At 42.7% G+C, this 22,331-nt stretch overlaps 1 protein-coding gene across 6 annotated transcripts in view; it reads left to right on the plus strand.

Annotated features, from left to right (window-relative positions):
• The window catches only part of FRMD4B (FERM domain containing 4B), a 386,589-nt gene that overhangs the window by 235,231 nt on the left and 129,027 nt on the right, over positions 1–22,331 (plus strand). For all 6 annotated transcript variants that reach the window (XM_064275017.1, XM_064275018.1, XM_003409793.4 and 3 more), the window contains one exon: positions 5,367–5,459. In XM_064275017.1, coding sequence (XP_064131087.1) covers positions 5,367–5,459 — 93 coding nt within the window. The remainder of the gene's footprint in view (positions 1–5,366; positions 5,460–22,331) is intronic.

A 22,331-nucleotide genomic window follows, 5' to 3' on the forward strand; every position in this document is an offset into this window, starting at 1 on the left:
GTGCTGCTTTCTTGGTGGCATGAGGTCCCCCACTCTCTACTTGCTTCCCTTTCCTTTTATCTCTTGAGAGATAAAAGGTGGTGCAAGCCACAGCCCAGGGAAACTCCCTTTACCTTGGGTCAGGGAGGTGACCTGAGTAAGCGTGGTGTTACAATCCCACCCTAATCCTGTTAACATGAAATTACAATCACAAAATGGAGGACAACCACACATGGCCTGACCAAGTTGATACACACATTTTTGGGGGGATATAGTTCAATCCATGACAGGAAAGGTGATGGCATTTTATGCAAAAGCTACCTTGTGGGCAAATGCAACCCCATTGGAAAACCAAACCTGTTTTGGCTGAGTCAATTCTGACTCATAGCAACCCTGTAAACTATGGGGTGTGTGAGTGTGTGTGTGTGTGTGAGAGAGAGAGAGAGAGAGAGAAAAATCTTATATAACACAGGATGTGAAATCTTATATAACACAGGACACTTTACTCTCATATCAGGTGTTGAGGAGCCCTGGTGGTTCAGTGGTTTGGCTGCTAACCAAAAGATGGGCAGTTGGAATCCACCTTGGAAACCCTTTGGAGCAGTTCTGCTCTGTCCTATAGGGTCTCTGTGAGTCGCTGTGAGTCAAGCAAATGCAGGACGTGCTAATAGCATGGAATATTTGCCCAGTGGTGAGGAGACCGACCTCATAGCAGAGTAAGATATACAAGGGACAAGATCATAGATGAGCCCTGGGAGTCATGTAGATGGGGAAGGCACCCCCAGCCCCCGAAGGACACCATGCAGAAGAGTAACATGACTTATGACTGCAATGTCAGGCATTCCCCAGATTGCATGGTTCAAGGTGGGCTGGGAAAGAGGGGTCCTGGCCACAAGGAAGGTTCTGGGAAGGCTCCAGGCAGAGGTGAGCATAAACCAGACAGTGCACAAATCAGGCATTCATGACAAGACCTCCTTTTCGGAAAGAAAAGGAATAATATGAATGGCGTTCTTTAATGATTTGGGCCAGCACCCTCCTGGTCAGCCCAGGGACAGCTTTCTAAACCTATACTAGGAGAAGAATGCCTTACCCAAGGACCTCCTCCACTTGTCTCCTTGGCAGTGGTGGTCAATGGTTATAGTCTTTCCAAGAAGCCTGGCTCCAGATTGTCTTTAGTATACTCCTTTGCAAATGACAGCAAAGTCTATTTTTGAATTGTGACCAGTTTCGGAAGGTGTCTTGTGGCTATTGCTGTGTTTACTTTCAGAAGAAGTATGTACTAGGCTTTTGGAGGCAAAAGAAATTGGCCATTTCCACCTTTCTGGGGAACGGGCCTGGAAAATTGCTTATGTCTAAGGGTGTCTCCTTGGAATGTCTTGGTCACAAGCCTAGTTCTTTCTCTTGGTCTGGTAAATATTTTTGGAAAGTATTTTCTTTCAGAACTTTTCCCTCCATAAAACCACTGAGTCGGATCCCTCCCAGGATGCTGTCTGAATTGCCTTTTCCAGTCTAGATGCCACATCAGTCCTTGGCCATCTGTGAACTTCTCTCAGTAGAGTAAGGCAAAGCTGAAGGGGACATTTTGTCCATGAAACTAGCTACTGTTTCTATCCTAGTCCACAGACCAAGAAGAGAAATCAAAAAATAGGCTGCAGTTACATAATAAAAGTAGCAATGATGGCAAACAAAAACCAACTCATTGTCACGTTAGAGGGTAGGGAGAGAGAAGCCCGAGATTCCAAGTGTCGGTACTTTCTTGTGTTCCACACGCAGGGCAAGTCTTTCACCCCTAGAGGGTGCTCACAGCCCTCCTGAAGCAGTAAGGCCTCAGTTCCCAGTCATGGTTCCCATCTGCTTCACCCACTTCATTATTTTCCTTCCTGTGTTTTGAAAGGTTTTGCTAGATAAGCTTTATTTGTGAAGAAATAACCAGTAGATTTTACAGTGCAATTATGACTCTTGATCACTGTCCCTTCTAATGGGTCTGAGATGATTGTCCTTTCATTGATACAAAAAAAAATACCAAACCCATTGCTATCCCGTCAATTCCAACTCATAGCAACCCTATAGGACAGAGTGGAACTGCCCCACAGAGTTTCTAAGGAGCGCCTGGTGGGTTTGAGCTGCCGACCTTTTGGTTAGCAGCTGTAGCTCTCAGCCACTGTGCCACCAGGGTTTCCTCCATTGCCTTCACATAAAAAAATAATAAAAAAAAATAGTGACCTTATATTTGAGTAGAACTGCCCCATAGGATTTCCAAGGAATGGGTGGTGGATTTGAACTGCCGACCTTTCTGGTTAGCAGCAGAATTCTTAACCACTGTGCCATCAGAGTTCCTTCATTGATAGAATTCTAGCGAAAAGGAAAGTTGTTTTGTGGTTGTCCCACACAGCTTGATGGGTGAATGGTCTCGGTTTAGTCTCAAAGACCATGCAACAACACGTCAACCTTGATTGTATCGCAGTGGTAGAATTATGGATATTTTTCACAGTTTTATTCTTCAAGACTTTCTCCTGTTAGTGAGATTGTGGATAGATTTTTAAAAATCTAATTTCTTATTTACCCTTTTTTTTTAAAAAAATTATATTAGACATACATCAATATTCCTATTATAAAAATGTAAGTTAAGGCCAGTCCCTATTCTTTTGACTACTTCCCCATTTGAATTGTAGTTTCTTCCACAGGGGTGACCACTGTTAGCAATTTGGCCTCTCTCTCTCCAGAGCTTTATCTAAGAATTTTCATCCAGATATAATTGTGTTTCGAGTGTGCTTCTGTGGTTAACATAATTGGTTTATGCCTGGTATATTTTTGTGCCACTTGCTTTATTCACTCTTGGATATCATTTCATGTAAGTTTGTATAAATATGCATTATGCTGTTTAAATGCTGCCACTATGTAAAAGCGTATACCAAAACCCACTGCCATTGAGTCAATTCCGACTCATAACGACTCTGTGGGGTTTCCAAGGCTGTAAATCTCTACGGAAGCAGACTAACACGTCTCTCCCATGAGGCCACGGGTGGTTTCCAACCGCCAACCTTTCAGTTAGCAGTCGATCGCTTTAACCACTGTGCCACCAGGGCTCCTCAAAAGCATATAGGACTATTTAAAATTAGTTTCATTTTCTGTAAAGGAACTTTTGACTCTTGATACTATCTAATATTTTAGGGGTGCAAATCCGCCAGGCGCTCCTTGGAAACTCTATGGGGCAGTTTTACTCTGTCCTATATGGTCTCTACGAGTCAGAATCAACTCGACGGCAGTGGGTTTGGTTTTTTTTTAAGACACACATTTACCATCTCTGAAACTGGGATATGTCGTTAAATCAATGGCATCCTAAACATGATAAAATATGGTGTAAGAATCCCTTATCTTTACCTTTTTTTTTTACATACAAAAGCAATACTTCCAAGAACCTTCCCTTATGTCGCTTATATAAGCTTATTTATCTTCATAATATTCCTCCAAGGAAAGCTAAAGACAATTATCAGAAGCTTTATCTTATAATAACACAAAGACACACCTTTTCCTGTGTCACAACTGTTAAATGACAGAGACAGAGGCAACAATTATAACAGTTGATTCAACTCTCTAGTCTGATTTTTCTCCTCTATTGAAAGTCCTGGGTTCAAATCCCAGCTCTACCACTTTTCTGGCAGGCTTATTGTAAAATTTAGCATTAATATATTAAAAAAAAAAAATTCCAGCTTGGTTCTTAACACAAAGTAGTTACTCATTAAAGATAATCATAATTATTATCATTATTACTTATGGCCACTTTTCCTATCCATTTATACATGAATACAGCTTGGAATTTTCAGAATTAAAAAATATATATATATTATTTACTGAACAACCAGAATAAGTTGTAAAATGTCTTCCATCTCATTACCAGTGTTGTTATAATTTGACACCTCACCAGTGTCAGCGTGTTCTTAAGTTGAATTTTATGTGAGCAAGTAAAATGGGGTCTAGGCCCTCTGGGATTTATGGTCCAAAGCAAATCAACTAGTTGAACAACCTTGGAGAAGTCATGTAAACACTCCTGGGCCACGGTACCATCAGTCCTTTAGATCTCTGCGGTCAAAATCTAGGGAGAACTGTTAATACCCATGAACATGGAAAGGCTCTTGAGAAAATAAACAACACACTTCATTATCCCTAAGTCTATAATGTACATACAAAACTAGCACCCAGAGAGTATTTGATCATGTACTTTAAAAGAAAAGATGTAGTATTGTCTTTGTTAGTTTCCATTAAACCAGAAATTTTCCCCTTCTTGACTATATAAAACATTTCAGATTTTATATTTAAGAATAATTTAAGCATGAATATATTTAGTACCTACCATGTGCTAGACATTGTGCTAAGTGCTTTACTGAAATTATCAATTAGATTCTCACCACAAGCCTAAGAGGTCTCCTCATGGTAAGAACGTGGACCTCAAGCTCACATTTGTTAAGGCTAACGTCACTTAGGGCCTCAGTGGAGCAGGATTTGAACCCCAGTCTACGTGACCCTAAAGCCCAAGAGGACTCTTAACTTCAGCGGTAAGGATTGGGCTCCCAAGAAGCAAGCCTTCATTGTTGGAACAAAGTAGCAAATAGCAAAAGAGAAAATATGGGAAGAAGTAATATTAATACAGTTTTTTCTGGGCTCTCTATTTTTCTTCATTTATTTCTTCCTTTTAATCTTAATTTTTTGAATAGGTGGTCTATTCACATGGCTCAAAATTTAAAAGGTACAAAAAGATATGCAATGAAATGTCTGTCCCCTCACCACCCAGAATTTTATCTTCAAAGGTATCCCATTGTTATCAGTTTCTTGTTTCTCATCCCAGAAATATTTTATACACATGCATAAAAAAAAAACACATGCATACACACACATAAATCTATTTTTAATACAAAAAATGGCAATATACTACACTCAGTTATGCATCCTACTTTTTCATTTAACAGCGTACCTGGGAAATTGTTCAAAATAAGTTTGTAAAGAGGTTCTCAGTCCCTTTATTATGGCTGCATTGTATTTCATTGTACAGTTTAAAGTAATTTTTTTAAACAATGCCCTATTGGTCATTTAGGTTATATCCAGCCTTTTGCTCTTACAAACAGTGCCACAGTGAGTGACTTTATATAGGTCATTTTTCACATGTGCGTCTTTATCTTGATCAAGTTCTGAAAATGGAAATGCTGTTTCTGAGGGAGGCACTTTTGTAATTTGGAAGAAGTTGCTAAATTGGCCTCATTGCCGGTTGGAACAGGTTAGGCTCCTACCGTCAATGTATGAGGAACTCTTCCCACAGCGTGGCCAGGACCGTGTGGTGGTGAAGTTTTCTCTGACTTTCTGTTTAACGCTTCTTCTTTTCTTTGCTCTCCCAGAGGTCAGCAGAAGTGGCTACAATTAGATCACCGCGTTCTTGATCACGATTTGCCCAAGAAACCAGGCCCAGCCATTTTGTACTTTGCCGTGAGGTACGTATCCGTAGATGTGTCCAGAATTCCTGCTCCTCCCCCTATGCCCCTATTATTTTTAAAACATTTCTGGTCATCAGAGATAGAGGATAAAAAGAGAAGAGACCTATGAAAACATTACTCTGTAAACGAGATTCTGTGCTGTTCTGGCCTGGGGACCAAGTTACCATAGATACTGTGTAGAACTGTGTTCTTTGAAGATGAAAGCCAGAATAACCTTCCTTTATTCCTCGAAGCCACTTAGATCAATTTAAGGCTGAAAAACATAGGTAGTATGTTTTAATACATAAGCCTGTTTCTCACTCAGCAGTCTTTTAGGATTCTTATTTTTTTGAAAAAACGGCAAACATCTGCTGTTACTTTCTTCGGAGGAGTAATGTTTTCTACAGGCTGTGGACATAATTGAATTTGATGCAGGTTCACACCTTCATTTGAACAGAAGATAAAATGCAAACAAATGCTCCCAGAAAGAATTATCTTCAGCAGAGATCTGAATTCTGCTGACAAGCAGAGAGGCTTTGGAGAATAATGCAAAGGTATTCTTGACTGGTTCTCTGAGTTCTGTTTGGGCAAGACACTTACCATATGCTTGTTGTTGTTAGCTGGTGTGGAGTTGGCCCTGACGCGGGCCCTATTTCATGGCAACCCCATGCACAACGGAGGGAACGCAACATTGCCTGGTCCTGTACCACCATCCCCGTGATTGGTTGCTGATCAGACAATGTTCCTTTGTGGCCCATAGGAGTTTCATTGACTGATTTTCAGAAGTAGATCACAAGACCTTTCTTCCTAGTCCGTCTTAGTCTGGAAGCTCTGCTGAAGCCTGTTCGGCATCGCAGCAGCCCGCAGACCCCCGCTGACAGACAGGTGGTAGCTGCGCATGAAGCACGTTGGCCGAGGGTGGAATCCAGGTCTCCTGCGTGGATGGGGAGGATAGTACCACTGAACCACCAGTCCCTCTAACCATATGGGACCTCAGATATTTCCTCCTGAAATGAATGCATTCAACTAAATTAGTGATTTCTCAAAGCCAGCCCATAATGGAAATATTTTTTAGCATTAATTATTCAAAATTTAGGATTAAAAAAATGTTATCAAAAGGAACTCCCATGTTTCTCTACCTCACTTAAGGAATAAAACTTACCAATAAAGTTGAAAGCCCCTTCTTATACACTGGTCGCCTACTCCTGGCTTCCTGAATTTGGTAATAAATTTCATGATAAATTTTGTTTTCCTGGTCTGAAGCCAAATATGATCAAATAAGCTAAGGTACTAGGTTTCTCGGAAACCCTGGTGGCTTAGTGGTTAAGTGCTATGGCTGCTAACCAAAGGGTTGGCAGTTCGAATCCACCAGGTACTCCTTGGAAACTCTATGGGGCAGCTCTACTCTGTCCTATAGGGTCGCTATGAGTCAGAATCCACTCGACGGCACTGGGTTTGGTCTGGTTTTTTTAACTAGGTTCTCACCTCTAGGTATGTTTTCATGAAGCTAGATCATCAGCCTGAAGAACAGGCCTAGATTCTGAGATTTCTATTATTTTCTGGATGTTGAAAACATACTGTATTTCATGACATGATGATGGAAGGCCCCTGTTTTGATTTTTGGGTTTTTTTTTTTTTTTTTACTGGGATTACCTGCAAAAATCATGTCGATTTCCACAAACACCTTTTTTTGTAAATTTAGTCTGTTCCATGAAATCCAAAAGTCTCAGAATCAGATTTCCTATTTTTTATTCTTTAAAGGATCTTTTCTTAGATGAATTGATGGTGGTTGTGGATGGTAGCTGCTCTTACTCAACAAATAAAGTATTGGCAAGCCCCCCTGTGTTATTTTACTAATTGAGTAAGATTTTATTTTGTTTTAGGTGAACGTTTGCAGAGCGAGTTAGTTTCTCATTCAACAAACTGTACACAAAGTGCTCCAGGATATTGGTCGCAATCCCCACACTGTGTCAGCACTCTCCCCATTTCCACCCTGGGTTCCCCGTCTCGTCTGGTTTCCCTTCCCCTTCCTGCCTTCTCATCTTTACTTTTGGGCAAATGTTGCCCTTTTGGTCTCGTATAATTGTTTGTTCTATGGAGGAGCATGTTCTTTTCGAGTGTTATTGTTTATTTTATAGGCCTGTCTGTCTCTTGTTTGGCTGGAAGTGGTTTCCGGGAAGGGCTGCAGTTCTAAGTCGGAGGGGTGACTTAGGGCCATGGTCTTGAGGTTCCTCCAGACTCTATCAGACTAGTAAGTCTGGTCTTTTTTTACGAATTTGATTTTTTGTTCTGCATTTTTCTCCCATTCTGTCCCAGACCCTCTATTGTGATCCCAGTCAGAGCGGCTGGCATGTTTTTTATTTTATTTTATTTTGTTGTTCCTGTTAACAGCTCTGAAATCTGATTTAGAATTTTTTTCTTACCAGAAAAGGTCATGTTTTTAAAACCCAGGAAGACGGTAGCATCATGATAATTTGTCCAGGAGCACAGCTGGAATGGAAAAGCGCAGAGAAATCCTAAATTAAAATATAGGAGTTTCCTGGACACGAAGCTCGGGTACATGGAAATGGAGAAAAAGGAAAACACAAATGAGCAAGCAGTAGGAAACATTGCATATTAGTAATTAAGCAAGGGCAGAGAATAGCAACGTTTTAATCTCATACCATATGGAGAAATGACTCAATATAAAAAAGATACATTTTTTTCACAAAGAATTACATTATCACTGTAAACAGTTCAGACTATATGAAAGTATAGAGGGAACAGGGCAAGTTACTCTCCACCAGCCTTTGACCTTCAGTTCTCCCCTCAATTCGCTCCTCTTCTTAGAGGAAGTGAGAACAGTAAAGTCGTTTGGTGATTTTTTTTTTTTAAACTTGGCCATTGTTCCTCGGGTCTGTAAAAATCTGGAGTCCCTTAGTGGTGCAAATGGTTAAAACCTTTGACTGTTAACTGAAAGGTTGGTGTTTCCAATCCACCCAGAAGCACCTCGGAAGAAAGGCCTGGGGATCTCTGTCTGAAAAATCAGCCACGGAAACCCCTGTGGAGCACAGTTCTGCTCTGTTACACACGGAGTGGCCATGAGTGAGTGTCGACTAGACGGCAGTGGCTTTTACCATTTTACTACTTTATTCCTTTTCACTTCCATCATTTCTATCTAGTCTCCTATTAAACATTTAGTCTGTTTCCGGTTGTCTGTATTAAAAAATATTTTTTTCCAGTTGCCGCCGAGTTGATTGCAACCCATGGCGCTCCCGTGTGTTGCATAGTAGAACTGTGCTCTATAGGGTGATACTAAAATGTAGATTGCAGTTAACATCCTTGCCCTTTCATCTTTGTGCACACGTGTACATCTCCTACTGAGTAACTCCCTCGAGGTGAAATTTCTGGGTCACAGCATTACGTCTTCAGAGCATTGAACAAGTACCATTTCTTTAAAAAAAAAAAATGTAACCGGATTTGTGTACTAGTTCTTTGATAACTAGGATCTGGTTTGTTTTGGGTCTCAGAATACCAGGGGAGAAAACCTTTGTCTTCCCATTTGTGCTGTCATTCAAAAGGCTGCTCTGTGTTTTACAAGTAGGTTCCTGAGATTCCGGAGTGACCTGGTGCTTGTTTATGAGTTTCAACACTCACTTACACAGGGCTATCTTGACAGTGTCCCGTAATCACTTGGCATTTTTTTTCCTTAACTGCTCTCATGTTCAAAACCCTTATCAGGTTTTTAATTATTCACTTAATTCTTCCTTCCAACAGTATAGTGAGATCATAATAGTTCTAAGTTATTATTCCAATTAAGTACTTGTTGTCACTCCAATTTAATTAAAGAAAAGATAAAGCAAAAGCACGAGCCAAAAAATTAAGAGAATGGAGTGAAAAATAGTGTTTGGAGGTTTTACCAGTGGGATTTCATACACCCTCAATGAAGTAAGCTGCCTCTCAGAGGGTCTCTAGCAACTCTTCTGAGAAAACAGAACTATTGGTGATGGTTCCATCTCAATAGACACCACCATCAAGCCTTTAGGTTGCCTATGTTGACCAAAGGTCCCTCGGCGGTGCAGAGGGTTTGCATTCGACTACTAACCTAAAGCTTGGCAGTTTGAACCCACCCAGCAACACTGTGGAAGAAATTCCTGACAATCTGCTTCTGTAAAGATTACAGCCAAGGAAACCCTATGGAGCAGTTCTACTCTGTCATAGATGGGGCTGCTATGAGTCACAGTTGACTCGATGGCACCAGGTTTGGCCTTGAGTTGTTGACTAAACTTACAGTCACTGAAAAATAGAACCCAGGATAGAATTTAGCTCAGTTTTATATTTGGTCATTGCAGGTGCCTCTGGAGATACAGAGGATCTCTTTTGATATCAAGGTCATTGCCTCTTGCATCAGCAAAGCATTGTTGCACGCACTGGAACATGGAGCCTGGGAGCCCCTCATTCATGAATACTGAGGTGTACAACCATTGAGTAGTTGATACGCAATGTTATTTTTAATGCAAACAATTAAAAATATCTAATTTTTTTTAATTGCCCAACAATGGAAGTTCAGCTAAATACCTGACATTTATACAGTGAATAACTGCTCACTTTAATAAAAGAGATGAGATTAAAAGTATATTACATTTCAAAGCTCTCCAGAGGGAGAGTCAAGGTATATCTAAACCATCTGGGGCCATTTTTCAAACTACACAGTCCCTTCCAACCCCCAAGTCCCTCACTTACCCTGATTCTAATATAGGGCCTGGGGTGGGGAGGGGAGACATTGCCAAGTCCCTCTTCCTGCCCCTGCCACATAAATCACAACTTTAATGAGCCACTATTGTCAGAGATGTTGCAATGTATCTTATCTCTAAGGCATCTTGGAGCTGAAAAAAAAAAAAAAGATTGAGAACCACTATATCTACACATAGGGACCCTAGATGACAGAGTAGAACTACCCCATAGGGTTCCCCAGGCTGTAATCTTTACAGGAGCAGATTGTCAGGTCTTTTCTCCCTTGGATCAACTAGGTGGATTCAAACTGCTGACCTTTCGGTTAACAGCCAAGTGCTTAACCATTGTGCTACCAGGGCTCCTTATCTATAAAAAAAATTTACACAGGCCATGGAAAGAAGTTCAACTTAGCGTGTTAAATTTTTTTTTTAAGGTGCTGTGTTTTATAAACACACATAGATATGTAAGTGCTTGGAAAGGAAGAGCTGGAAGGAGCTACGTCAAACTGTCAAGAATCACTCACCCCTTCTTTTATTATTTATTGAACAACTATGTTGTGCTCTACCCTGTCCTAATTTGGGGCTACAACAGTGAACAAGGTAAAAGTCTCTGCCGTCATAAGCAGCAAACAAACAAAGATTTATTATGTAGTGCCAACTGGTTCATTCATCTGATAAATACTGTTTGAGTTCCTGCTAGGTGTCTGGCCCTGTTCTAGATGCAGGGGATACAGCAGTGGTCAAGAAAGTGACAGATCCTGCCCACGGAACCCTTACATCCTGGTGGGGGAGACTCACACTAGATAAAGTAATTTACAAAGATGTATCTTCTGCTGAGGCTGCTTACGTACGATGATACACCTCATGGGATTTGCTTCCTTGGTTTGGAGGTTTAGGATCATGGTTTCATGGGACATCCCAGTTAATTGGCCTAATAACATGTTTTGTGCTTCTGCCCTACCTCCTAGTTCTTTGTGTAGTTCCTGGGGTCTTAAAAGCGTACAAGCGGGCTTCCAAGGCACAACAATTGGTTTTTATTCTGCTGGAATAACAGAGGGAGAAGGAGAGTCAGGAATAGGAGGCAATGGATGTGTGGCTAATTGCCTCCATGAACAACTGCCTCCTTTGCAATGAGACCAGAAGAAGTGGATGTGCCTGGCCACTGGTATCAAATGTTTTGATCAAAGAGTCTATAGAAGACTCCTGATCAAAAGGGGGAAAATGTAGAACAGAATTTCAAATTGTTGTGGACTCTAGACTTTCTGGAACCGTGGAGGGTGTATGAACCCCTGAAACTGTTGCTCTGAGGTAATCTTTAAACCAACCAAAGGTATCCCCTGAAGTCTTCTTTAAACTAGCTTAACTAGTAAATGAGGAGTCCTAGTTACACAGTGATTAAAGTGCTTAGCTGCTAACACAAAGGTCAGTGGTTAGAACCCACCAGCTGCTCCATGGGAGAAAGATGTGGCAGTTGGCTTCCGTAAAAATTACAGCCTTGGAAACTGGGGGGGGCAATTGTACTCTGTCCTATGAGGTCGCTATGAGTTGGCATCAAGTTGATGGCTGTGGGTTTGGTTCTGGTTTAACTAGTAAATAATGTCTGCCTTGAGCATTGTGCTCTTTTAAGAACTATCTTTATGGGATGAAATTAACAACAGCAACTCAAAAAAAATTAGATAGGAAACTTAAGGGGCAGTGAGCTTATATTAAAGAGGGAGGAACAATTTGGAAAAGGAGGGTTAGAATGGTTGCACAACTTGAAGAATGTCCTCAGTGTCACTGAATTGTCCATGTAGAAATTGTTAAATTGGTGTATGTTCTGCTGTGTATATTCTCTGCAACAAAAACAAAAAATAAATTAAATTTTAGAAAGGTATTTCTTAGGCGAGACGGAGGGAGGGGCTATGAAGAAGAGGGCATTAGGGCAGGGGAAGAGGGAGTTAGCTCAGCAGGTCTGCAGTTCAAAATGGTCAGGCAAGGTCTCTCAAACAAGGTGACATCCAGCAAAGACCTGGAGGAGGAGAAGCAGGGAGCCCCGCAGGTTTCTGGGGAGGAGTGTCTGGGCGGAGGGAACAGCGAGCGCACAGGCTGTGTGAACCAGGAGCTCTGAGACAGTCCTGTGTCTGGACGGAACATAGAAAAGGAGATGGCACGGGGCTGGGCAGCAGAGCGCTGGGGCAGCGGAGCTTTAGGGCCTGTGGGTTTTGAGCTTGAGAGTGTAATAATCCCATTTACATTTTAACTGACTCATTCAACCAGCTGTGTTGAGGACAGACTTGGAACCAGCAAGGGGGACACAGGAGACCAGTTAGGAAGCTGTTTGTCATGGTCCAGGCCAGAGATGACTGTGGCAGACCAGGCTGGAGATGGTAAACGTGGTCTTGGGCCAGTTTGTTGTGAGAATTAACTGCCCCGTATGGTTTCCAAGGAGGGCCTGGTGGATTCAAACTGCTGACCTTTTGGTTAGCAGCTGTAGCTCTGAACCACTGCGCCACCAGGGTTTGCTAAGAGAGATCGGGGGTACAAAATGATTTGCAAGGCATTATGCAAATACAGGACAACCTTCTTTTTTAATTGTAGCATTCATGAAAAAGACAAGTAGCAGCATATGGTTCTGCTCTCAAGAAGTTTTCTCTCTTTTGAAATGCAGCATTTATCCTGTGGCTGACAGTGAGTTAATATCTTACTCGTATTGTCTAATTTGGAGTCCCTGAGTGTTGCAAATGGTTAATGCACTTGGCTGCTCACTGAAAGGTTGGAGGTTCATGTTCACCCAGAGGCACCTCAGAAGAAAACCTGGTGATCTACTTCCAAAAATCAGCCATTGAAAACCCTATGGAACACAGTTCTAGTATGGCACACCTGGGGTCGCCATGAGTCAGCATCTAGTTACTGGACTGATTTCATCCTGAGCTAAACGCTGGGGTCCTGCAGACTTGGGGTAAGACTTTTCTGGTTAATACCCACATGCTGTTCTACACAGAGGAAATAAAGCATTTCAGGTGAAGGCACTTTGCTTTCTTTTTGTGAACTTCAGGATTAAACCTTTGTCTTCCCTGCAGTTAAAGAATCTCAAAGATATGTGCTGACTATGTATGTGTTCTATGCACATACATTTATGTACCAGATTTTATTGAACTCATTCTCTGTGTCCATGTGAGTCCACACTCCCCCACGTTTCTGGGGGACTTCTTCAGGCTGAGGGTTGTTAGCTCTATGCTGTAAATTATCTCCTGCAAACATGTGGGTCTCTTCTGTAATGCAGCCCAGATGTGAGCATTAGAAGGGCTTGATAGCAAGCAGGCGCAGGCAGTCGTTTAAGTAGAAGGACGGGCTATGGCATGACCTCATTGGAAAGGCTCCCACTCCCTCAGGGGAGGGCATCCAGCGGTGGCTCCGGCTGGTACCACCTAGCCCCACTCAAAGCAAGGCTCTCTTTTGGCATCTTTCAGCTCCTTATTCTTCTGAATACCTCTGCCTTTTTTTTTTTTTTTTTTTTTGACCTTCCCTGCCCTCCTCCCTTTTCTTTCTCTTCTTTCCAAGCCACCTTTTGGTCTTCCTGCCCCTCTTTCTCTCCTCCTCTTCCCAAGTCACCTTTGCTGTGCCCTGGGATTGTAAGCGGGCACTCAGTGGTACCCTAGGCATTCCCTGTGACCCTAAGTGCTGAGAACAGCCGACTGCATTAGTGGGGAATTGGGAAGTAATCGTGGCGAGGGCTGTTCCCTTTCTGTCAAAGTTGCTGCATGTATCCAAACCAAACCCACGGCCGTGGAGTCGATTCCCACTCAAAGCAACCCAGTAGGACAAAGTAGAACTGCCCCATAGGGTTTCCAAGGCTGTAAATCTTTACGGAAGCAAACTGTCACATCTTTCTCCCAAGGAGCTGCTGGTGGGTTTGAACCACTGACCTTTGGGTTTGCAGCCAAGTGCTTAACTACTGTGCCATCATTGCTCTGCTGCACATAGGTACTATAGTGCCTTTGAAAGACTGCTGAATGCCTTTTCGTTGCTCTCTGCCTGGCTTGGGAATGCTACCAGTTACCAGTTGCCATTGGCTCAACTCCAACTCATGATGACTCCTGTGCTCCATAGTGTTTTCAATGGCTGATTTTTCTAAAGTAGCTCACCAGGACTTTTGTGAGGCACCTATGGGTGGACTCCCGCCAACCTTTAAGTTAGCAACAGAGCACATTAATGGCTTGCACCACCCAGGGATTTCTGGGTATTTGGAACTTCAGGCCTTTAGGAAGAGCTAAGTCCAAGGAAAAATCATGACCACAACCTCTGTGTCCCCATCATTCTGCCAGATTTTTTGTTTTGCTTTGTTATTGTGATAAAAATAGACACAACATAAAATTTGCCATCTTAACCATTTTTAAGTGCCATCCTAACCATAATTCAGTGGCATTAATTACATGTACAGTGTTGTTCAGCCATCACCACTGTCTACTTCCAAAACTTTTCCATCACCCCAAAAAGAAACTCTGTACCAGTGAGCAGTAATTTCCCATCTCTCACTCCCTCCAGCCTCTGGCAATCTCTAATCTACTTTCTGTCTGTATACACTTGGCTCGTCTAGATATTTCACGTAAGTAGGATCAGGAAATATTTATCTTTTTGTTTTCTGGCTTATTTCACTCAGCGTAATGTTTTCAAGATTCATCCACGTCATAGCACATACCAGCACTTCCTTTCTCTTTATGGCTGAGTGATATTCCCTTGTATGTACCACCTTTTGTTTATTCATTCACCACCAGATTTTTTTTTAAGAGAGCCAGATATATGAAGCACAACACCGCATGTAAAGATTATGATAAACAGAGATTTATTGATATGGAAAGGGGTTGCCAATGTATTCTAGGGAAGAGAAGTACACCACAAAATAGTATGTGGAACACGATTGCACGTTTATTAAATATTTGTATAGATGGAGGGGGAAGAAGGTAAAAATGTTAACAGTAGTTAACCTCTAGGTAAGATGAGTATAGGAATAATTCTTACTTCCTTTTGCTCGTCTGAATTTTTTTCCCCTACAATGAACATATTACTTGACAAAAGTATTTTTTTGTTTGTTTTTATGCACATGTGAGGAGTGATAAAAGAAGAGAAAAAATGCTTGTGAGTGGACAGCTGTGAATTATTTTAAAGCTATCAGAGAGTAGGTAATTTACAATGCCAAAAGCACAGGAAAGCATCTCTTCTTGGAGGAATTCGACTAAAAAGCCCAGAGAAATAACTGGTTCCTCCTACGTTAGGGTCAGCAGATGCTACCTGAGGGGGACATGGGAGCAGCCAGAGCCCTTTGCCAACACTCCCACCTGAATGCGTAAGATCCTAGCACCTAGGGGGTGAGGTTGTTGGCTGCCTTAGTATCTATCGCGGTTGCCTAGGGGCCAACCCATTCTGAACTTCCAGGCAGTTGTTCGGTGACTCCATTTTTGAGGATCCAACATCCTAATTCATAGGAGAGTTCAATAAAGAGCCCTTCAAAACTCATGTTCGGTCTTGATTCCAGTTTCTTCCAGGATTATATGCCTCAATGTGCCCTGATCAAATGTCAGAAATTGTTTGTGGGAACCTGCTCACTCTCCTCTCTGACCTCCCTCTTTTTCCTTAGGTAAATGTGCCTAGTGTTTCAGCAGTTTTAAGAAACGGGATAGGGCATGAATGCTTCCAGGAAGGGTGTGTGTGTGTGTGTCAGGGCAATGAAGAGTATGAGGGTGACATCAGAAGGGCAGAAGGAAAGAATTGATATCCCGAAGAGTGACGGAGGCAGAAGAGTGTAGAAGTTAAAAGATTGGGCTTTACCAAAAATTAAAAAAAAAAAAAATCCGTTGTCATAGAGTTGATTCCGAGTCACAGTGACCTTTTAGGGTTTTTCAGTAGTGGCGCTATTGACTTTTGGGCCAGATAATTCTTAGCTGCGGGGCTGTGCTGTGCATTGTAGGGTGTTTAGCAACACCATTAGCCTTCACTCACGATAAGCCAGCAACATCCCTTGAGTCGTGACAATCAAAAACACCCATCTGCAGATGTTGTTGGCGGATCTCCCTGGGAGGGATTTTGGCCCCTTCCCTTGTTGAGAACCACTGCTTAGCATCACTCTTAGGTTCAAATCCCAGCTCTTCCACTTATTAGCCGTGGGGCTTTGACACCCTCTTTGGGCCAGTTTCCTCACTTGTAAGATGGAGTTGGTGGTAGTACCTACCTCCTTCATGGGGTTGTCAGAGGGTTACACATATTAACATAGAACCTAACACAGAGAAGACCCTCCATAAATGTTAGCTACTTTTATGTTATAAATAACAGAGACCGCCTCTACCACATGTTTAATGGATGAAAAATTCCATAATGTGATATATGGCCTTTGAATAGGGAAGGTTGGAGACTTTCTGGCTTGGATCTGACCCATTCATCTTTGCAGTGGGTGGAGAATTTCATCGTTTATCTTCATTACGCCCAGCTCTTCTCTTTCTATCCGACTTGCCTGTCCTGCCTCCTCTCCCTTCTGCCTCTCAAAGTATCTGCCTCTGCTTTCCTCCTGGAGTACCGAAGCAGGATGTTTTGAAGCAAAGAGGCAAGCACTTGGAATTCACATGACCTTATTATTTTTTTTTTTTAATACTTGGCGTTGCCTAGGTGAGATGACTCTCCCCTTTCAGAGAGCGAGGCCCTCATGTTCCCAGGCCTCCAGCCCTTCCCAAGAGAATTCAGAGTCACATTGTACGAGAGGAGAGCATCAGGGCAGGTTCCTGCAGGTTTACCTGGAGGGCACGCTCTGCTTCTCCTAGCAATTCAGAACTGAGGGAGGGTGTTCCTGACAGGCGAGCACATTGAAGAAGCAAATAGCACTTCCCCTGGGGATTTTCAAAGACCACTCCCCTCCCAGAGATGAAAGGGAACATATTGGACTTCCGTAAAAGTATAAGTACCATATAATTGCTTGGAGAAAGTGGAATACACTTAAATTACACTTCAGTCTCCATCATGCCTCGTGAGGTGAGACTATGACGTTGCAGGGTCATTACACCCTGTAAGCAGAGATCTCGCTGCGCACAATCTGGATGAGAATCTGATAGAAACCTCCTTGGGCAAGTGGCTGCAGCCGGTGCCTAAAATGACCCACAATGGCGGAGCGAAACCTAGGATGAGGCGCTAATTTCGCCCTCACTGGACGCCAGTCACGCACTCAGCAGTACTCAGAATGCAAAACAATTGAGCAATCCTTGCCCAGTTCACCTACTTTGAAGATATGCAGACATAGCAAAGGCCCTGGAAAGCTAAGAAAATGTACTCAACTTGGGGGAAAAAAGTAATAACTGGTCAGAAGAGGATTTGTTTTAGAGTATTTTCCTATTGTAACATTTTGCTTCCTTGAGAGAAAGAGTTTAGGAAAGACACCTGATGTTTCCATTCTTGTTTTTACAGTTGAAGCTTTAATGAAGGTCTCAGCTAAGTCAGTGCCTTTTATTGTAGTGAACCCATAGAGCAGAGCAGTAATAATAGTAGACTAATAATTACTGACACCTATTTTTTTTATTTGCTGCTGAACTACAGCCACCTACTGTGTTGAGATGTTTAAAACATCTCTCCTTTCTTTGATATAGGCAGTAAGTGGGGAAAGTGAGTCACCGAGGGACTAAGCACCTGGCCCAAGGTCCCAAGACCAATAATTGCTGGAGCTAGGATTCAAACCTGGGTCTGCTTGGCTCCCAGTGTTGACTTTTGACCACTATGCATAAACACCACAAGATGGAAATATTCACCACCTAAATGTACACCGGGGTCATTGGTGGTTCCGTGGTAGAATTCTTGCCTTCTGCGAGGAAGACCCAGCTTCCATTCCCCACCAATGCACCTCGTGAGCAGCTAGCTGCCACTGTCAGTGGAGGCTTGTATGTTGCTCTGATGCTGAACAGGTTTCGGTGGAGCTTCCAGACTCAGATGGACTAGGAAGAAAAGTCTAGCAATATACTTCCAAAAATCAACCCATGAAGATGTCATGGATCACAGGGGTTGGATCCACAGCCAATCACGGGGTGGCGCAGAACCACCAGGGTTTCATTCCATTGTGCATGGAGTCCCCGTGAGCCGGGGGCCAACTCCAGGCAGCTGACGACAACAACAAATGTAAGTGACCATTCAAAGAACAGCCCATCACAGAGAAGCCGAGTTTTCTACTTCTTGACTTGCATGTCCTGTCTTCTGGCTGACACCTGGCTCCAAGCCACCTTGTCGTGTTGTGTGCTGTGATGTTGTGTTATCACTGATGAATGATTAGGTGAACACTATGTCCCATCAAGAAAAGAAAAGAAAAAAATACTAATGGGAGGAGCAGCAAAAGTTGAGCAAAACCTTCCTCAAGCAAATTCTCATCTCAGGAAATTGTACTTTTTAAGCTTTGTGAGGTTTGTCTCTAAAATACATGCCTGTTTAGAAAGACCGGGTTCTATCTGAGGCTGAAAATTCAACCATGGGCTTCAGCTTAACAAAATCCTAGTGAAGTCGCTCGCCTTAAGCGTGCAGAAAGGGAACGGTATGTCCTTTTGCAAAAAGGCGCTGAGACAAAAGGCCTTTATGAGTCTGGGATAGTCGTTTTCATTTCATTAAGAAGCCCTAGATTTTGTTTTCAGTTCATGGTACATGTTGATAGGTGTCCCTGGGAGCCATTTTCCCCAAAGACCATAATGCGTACTTTTCATATGCCCCATAAATATGAGGCCATTACAATGGCCTCCTTGAGGGAGAGATGGGATCATGGACTCACAGAGCAGGTAATCGGATGCCTAGGCAGCAAGGCAGAAGGCACTAGGGCGGGTTGACAGAAAGTAGCGGGAAATAGGATACGGACCTGTTTACTGGAACTAGGACCTAGCGAGGGGCTTTGACTTCAGAAACAAGGTGAGCCCAGTTCCTAGCACAAAGGTATCTGTTCAGAGTTGGACGAACTACAAATTGATTTGGTGCTGAGCCACCTAGCTCCCTGAGTATGGTTTTTTAAACTCTCTGAGACTGACAAGAGGATTGGTCTGGATAAGCTGCCCTTTCCCTAGAATGGCCTCCCGACTTTTGTTACCTGGTAACTCATGCATTCTTTAAGACTCAGCTCAAATGCCCCCTCTCCTGTGACACTTAGCCATATGGATTTCAGTTTGGTAGCATTCTCTCTCTCGATTCATAAGCCAAGTTAATTGCATCCTTCCCCTGGGCCCCCATTGCATTTCATTGTGATTATTATTGTTGGAAAGCATGATATCATATTTGTTTGGAATATGAACTTAGAAGTCTGACAGACCTTATTTCAAGTCATGGCCCCACCACTTCCTAGCTGTGTGACCTGGAGAAGTTGACTTAGCATCTCTGCTTCTCAGTTTTCTCCTCTGTAAAATGGGTTCATAATTTGGTGCTTAACTACATCTGGTTACACTAAAGAGTAAATGAAATGATGCATGTAGAGAACTTTGCATCATCCCTAGCACACTGAAGCCACCAAGCCATTTGCCGTCAAGTCAGCCCTGACTCATGGTGACCCCATGTGTGCTAGAGTAGAGCTGTGCTCCATAGGGTTTTCGATGGCTGATTTTTCAGAAGTAGGTCACCAGGCCTTTCTTCCAAGGCATCTCTGGGTAGATGCAAACTTCCAACCTTTTGGTTACCATCTGAATGCATTAACTGTTTGTACCACCCAGAGACTCCAGCACATTGAAAACTCTCTACTAATTGGAATTCTTTGGCTGCCGGCAACAGAAATCAATTGAGGCTAACATAAACAGAACTGAAGAAAAACTGACCTAACAAGGCCCCTGAAGAGATAGGAACCAGAGCTTCTCCAAAGATCTAGGGAGCAGAACCTAATAGACAGTTTCACCAGGGTGCTGCTGTCAGACCAAATAGGCTCCAACCATTTTTGAACTTTAGGTCCTTCTGATAGAGTCGCTATGAGTCGGAATCGACTCGACGGCAGTGGGTGATCAGTCTTTACATTCCAGGGTAGAGGAATCTTACTGGTCTAGCTCTGGTCACATTGCCCATGCATTGAGAGGGAGCTCTAGCTGAATAATAGGAATGTGTTCTGCCATCCTGAGGGCCCCACCTGGCCAGCTTTGTGCGTTTACATACAGCCAGTGACCCTTAAAGGATCCCTGGTAGCCCAAATGGTTAAGTGCTTGGCTACTAACTGGAGGGTTGCTGGTTCAAACCCTTCCAGTAGCTCCATGGGAGAAAAACTTGGCAACCTGCCTCTGTAAAGATTACAGCCTTGAAAACCCTATGGGGGCAGTTCTACTCTGTCCTATAGGATCCCTACCAGTCAGAATCAACTCAATGGCAACAGGTCGATCAGGTAGAGGTCTCTTCTTTTCAGGCCACTTCAGGGACTGTGACCAACTTGCTGATTAGCTGTCTTTGAGTCTGGTGACCATCTATTGTCAGCAGAGCCAGGGTAGAAGAAACTAAACTAATGGGAAAATACTCAGATTTTAACAAATTCTGTCTTGATAAAAGCCAAGTTCTAAATGTTGATCATATTACCCTAAAAAAAAAAAAAAAAAACCACTTTTTACCTAAATGTTTTCCCCACCTAGATTTCTTTTTATCCCAGCCTTTGGATATTGTTACTTCCTGTTGTTGTTTTTGTTGCAGTTGTGGTTAGCTGCCATTGAGCCAGCCCCCCGACTCATGGTGACCCCAGGCACAATGGAACAAAATGCTGCCCGGTCCTGCGCCATCCCCATGATTGGTTCAGATCAATGATCAGTTGCAGATCAGACCACTGTGATCCATAGAGCTGTCATTGGCTCATTTTCGGAAGTACATCACCAGGCTTTTCTCCCTCGTCTGTCTTCACCTGGAAGCTCCATTGAAACCTCTTCAGCATCATAGCAACATGCAGTCCTCTACTGTCAGATGGGTGGTGGCTGCACATGACGTGCACTGGCTGGGCATAGAACCTGGGTCTCCCATATGGAAGGCGAGAGATCTACCTTTGAAACACCGCTGCCCTCATAGTTTCTTTGTAGCCTTCAGACAGAGTTCAAATCCCATCATGTCCTTTAAGCCTTCTTGATATGATGCAAGGTCTACTGAGCCTCAATAGTTAGAATTTCTTAAATTCCTACCAAATGCTGTACTGGACACTTCATATATAATGTCTTGACTAAATTGCCTAACAGCCCTCTTAAGTAAGGATCATTATTTCCCTATTTTATAGACAAGGGACCTTATACTTAACTTACCCAGGGCCATGCAGCTCCAAATTCCAGAAAAGGGGTTTTATTAAAAATTAACAATTGTTAATATTTAATGAGTGCTTTGCATATATTATCTAATTTAATCCTTCCAAAACCCTATGAGATAAGAACAACCATAACATCTATTTTAGAAAAGACATCAAGAAACTAAGTAATTTCCCCAAGGCCACACAGTTAATAAATGATGGAGGTGGAACTCCAAATTCTAGATCTTTCTGATTTCAAACTTAATTTTTATCCCAATTCCTTACTTCCCTCCCTGGCTTGATGCTTAACTTCCTCTTCTCACACACCCAACATTCCTCAATCATCATTAATATCCCTTAGTAAACCCCAATAAGTAAAACTATAAAGGGTTTATTCTCTTTCTGGAACTTCCCTTGATTCAACTTTAGGGTTTGAAGTTTTCAAATGATTTTGCCATCCCAGTGATAAAATACTTTACGGACTAATTCAGCTATATTTATTTATCAAATGGTCCATCATTGCTGAAGGGAAAAAAAGAGCAAACGCCTAAGCTCTACCATGGTTTTACAGAGCCAAGGATGGCCTCACCTTGTCATTTTAGCCCTGGCTTATCTTGACTCCCGGAGCCCTCGTGGTTGAGAACTCAGCTGCTCACCAAAAGGTTGGCAGTTCGAGTCCACCAGCCGCTCCTTGGAAACCCTACGGGGCAATTCTACGCTGTCCTTTAGAGTCACTGTGAGTCGGAATCAACTCAAGGGCAATGGGTTTGTGTTGACTCTCACCAGTTTGAAAGCAAGTTCTCCTCAAGCACCTAAGCTGTGAGACGTCTTGGGGCGTTGTGTCTCTGTATGCGTTATTCACCAGGCAAGAATCCGGCACCTGAAGAACATTCAGAGGCCTCAGTTTGCCCATTCACCCACCTTACAGGGCCTGCCTTTACAAGCTGGCTTCTTATGGGACTA

The sequence above is a fragment of the Loxodonta africana genome, chromosome 22 (genome assembly GCF_030014295.1).
Source record: "Loxodonta africana isolate mLoxAfr1 chromosome 22, mLoxAfr1.hap2, whole genome shotgun sequence".
In the NCBI taxonomy this organism is placed as follows: domain Eukaryota; kingdom Metazoa; phylum Chordata; class Mammalia; order Proboscidea; family Elephantidae; genus Loxodonta; species Loxodonta africana.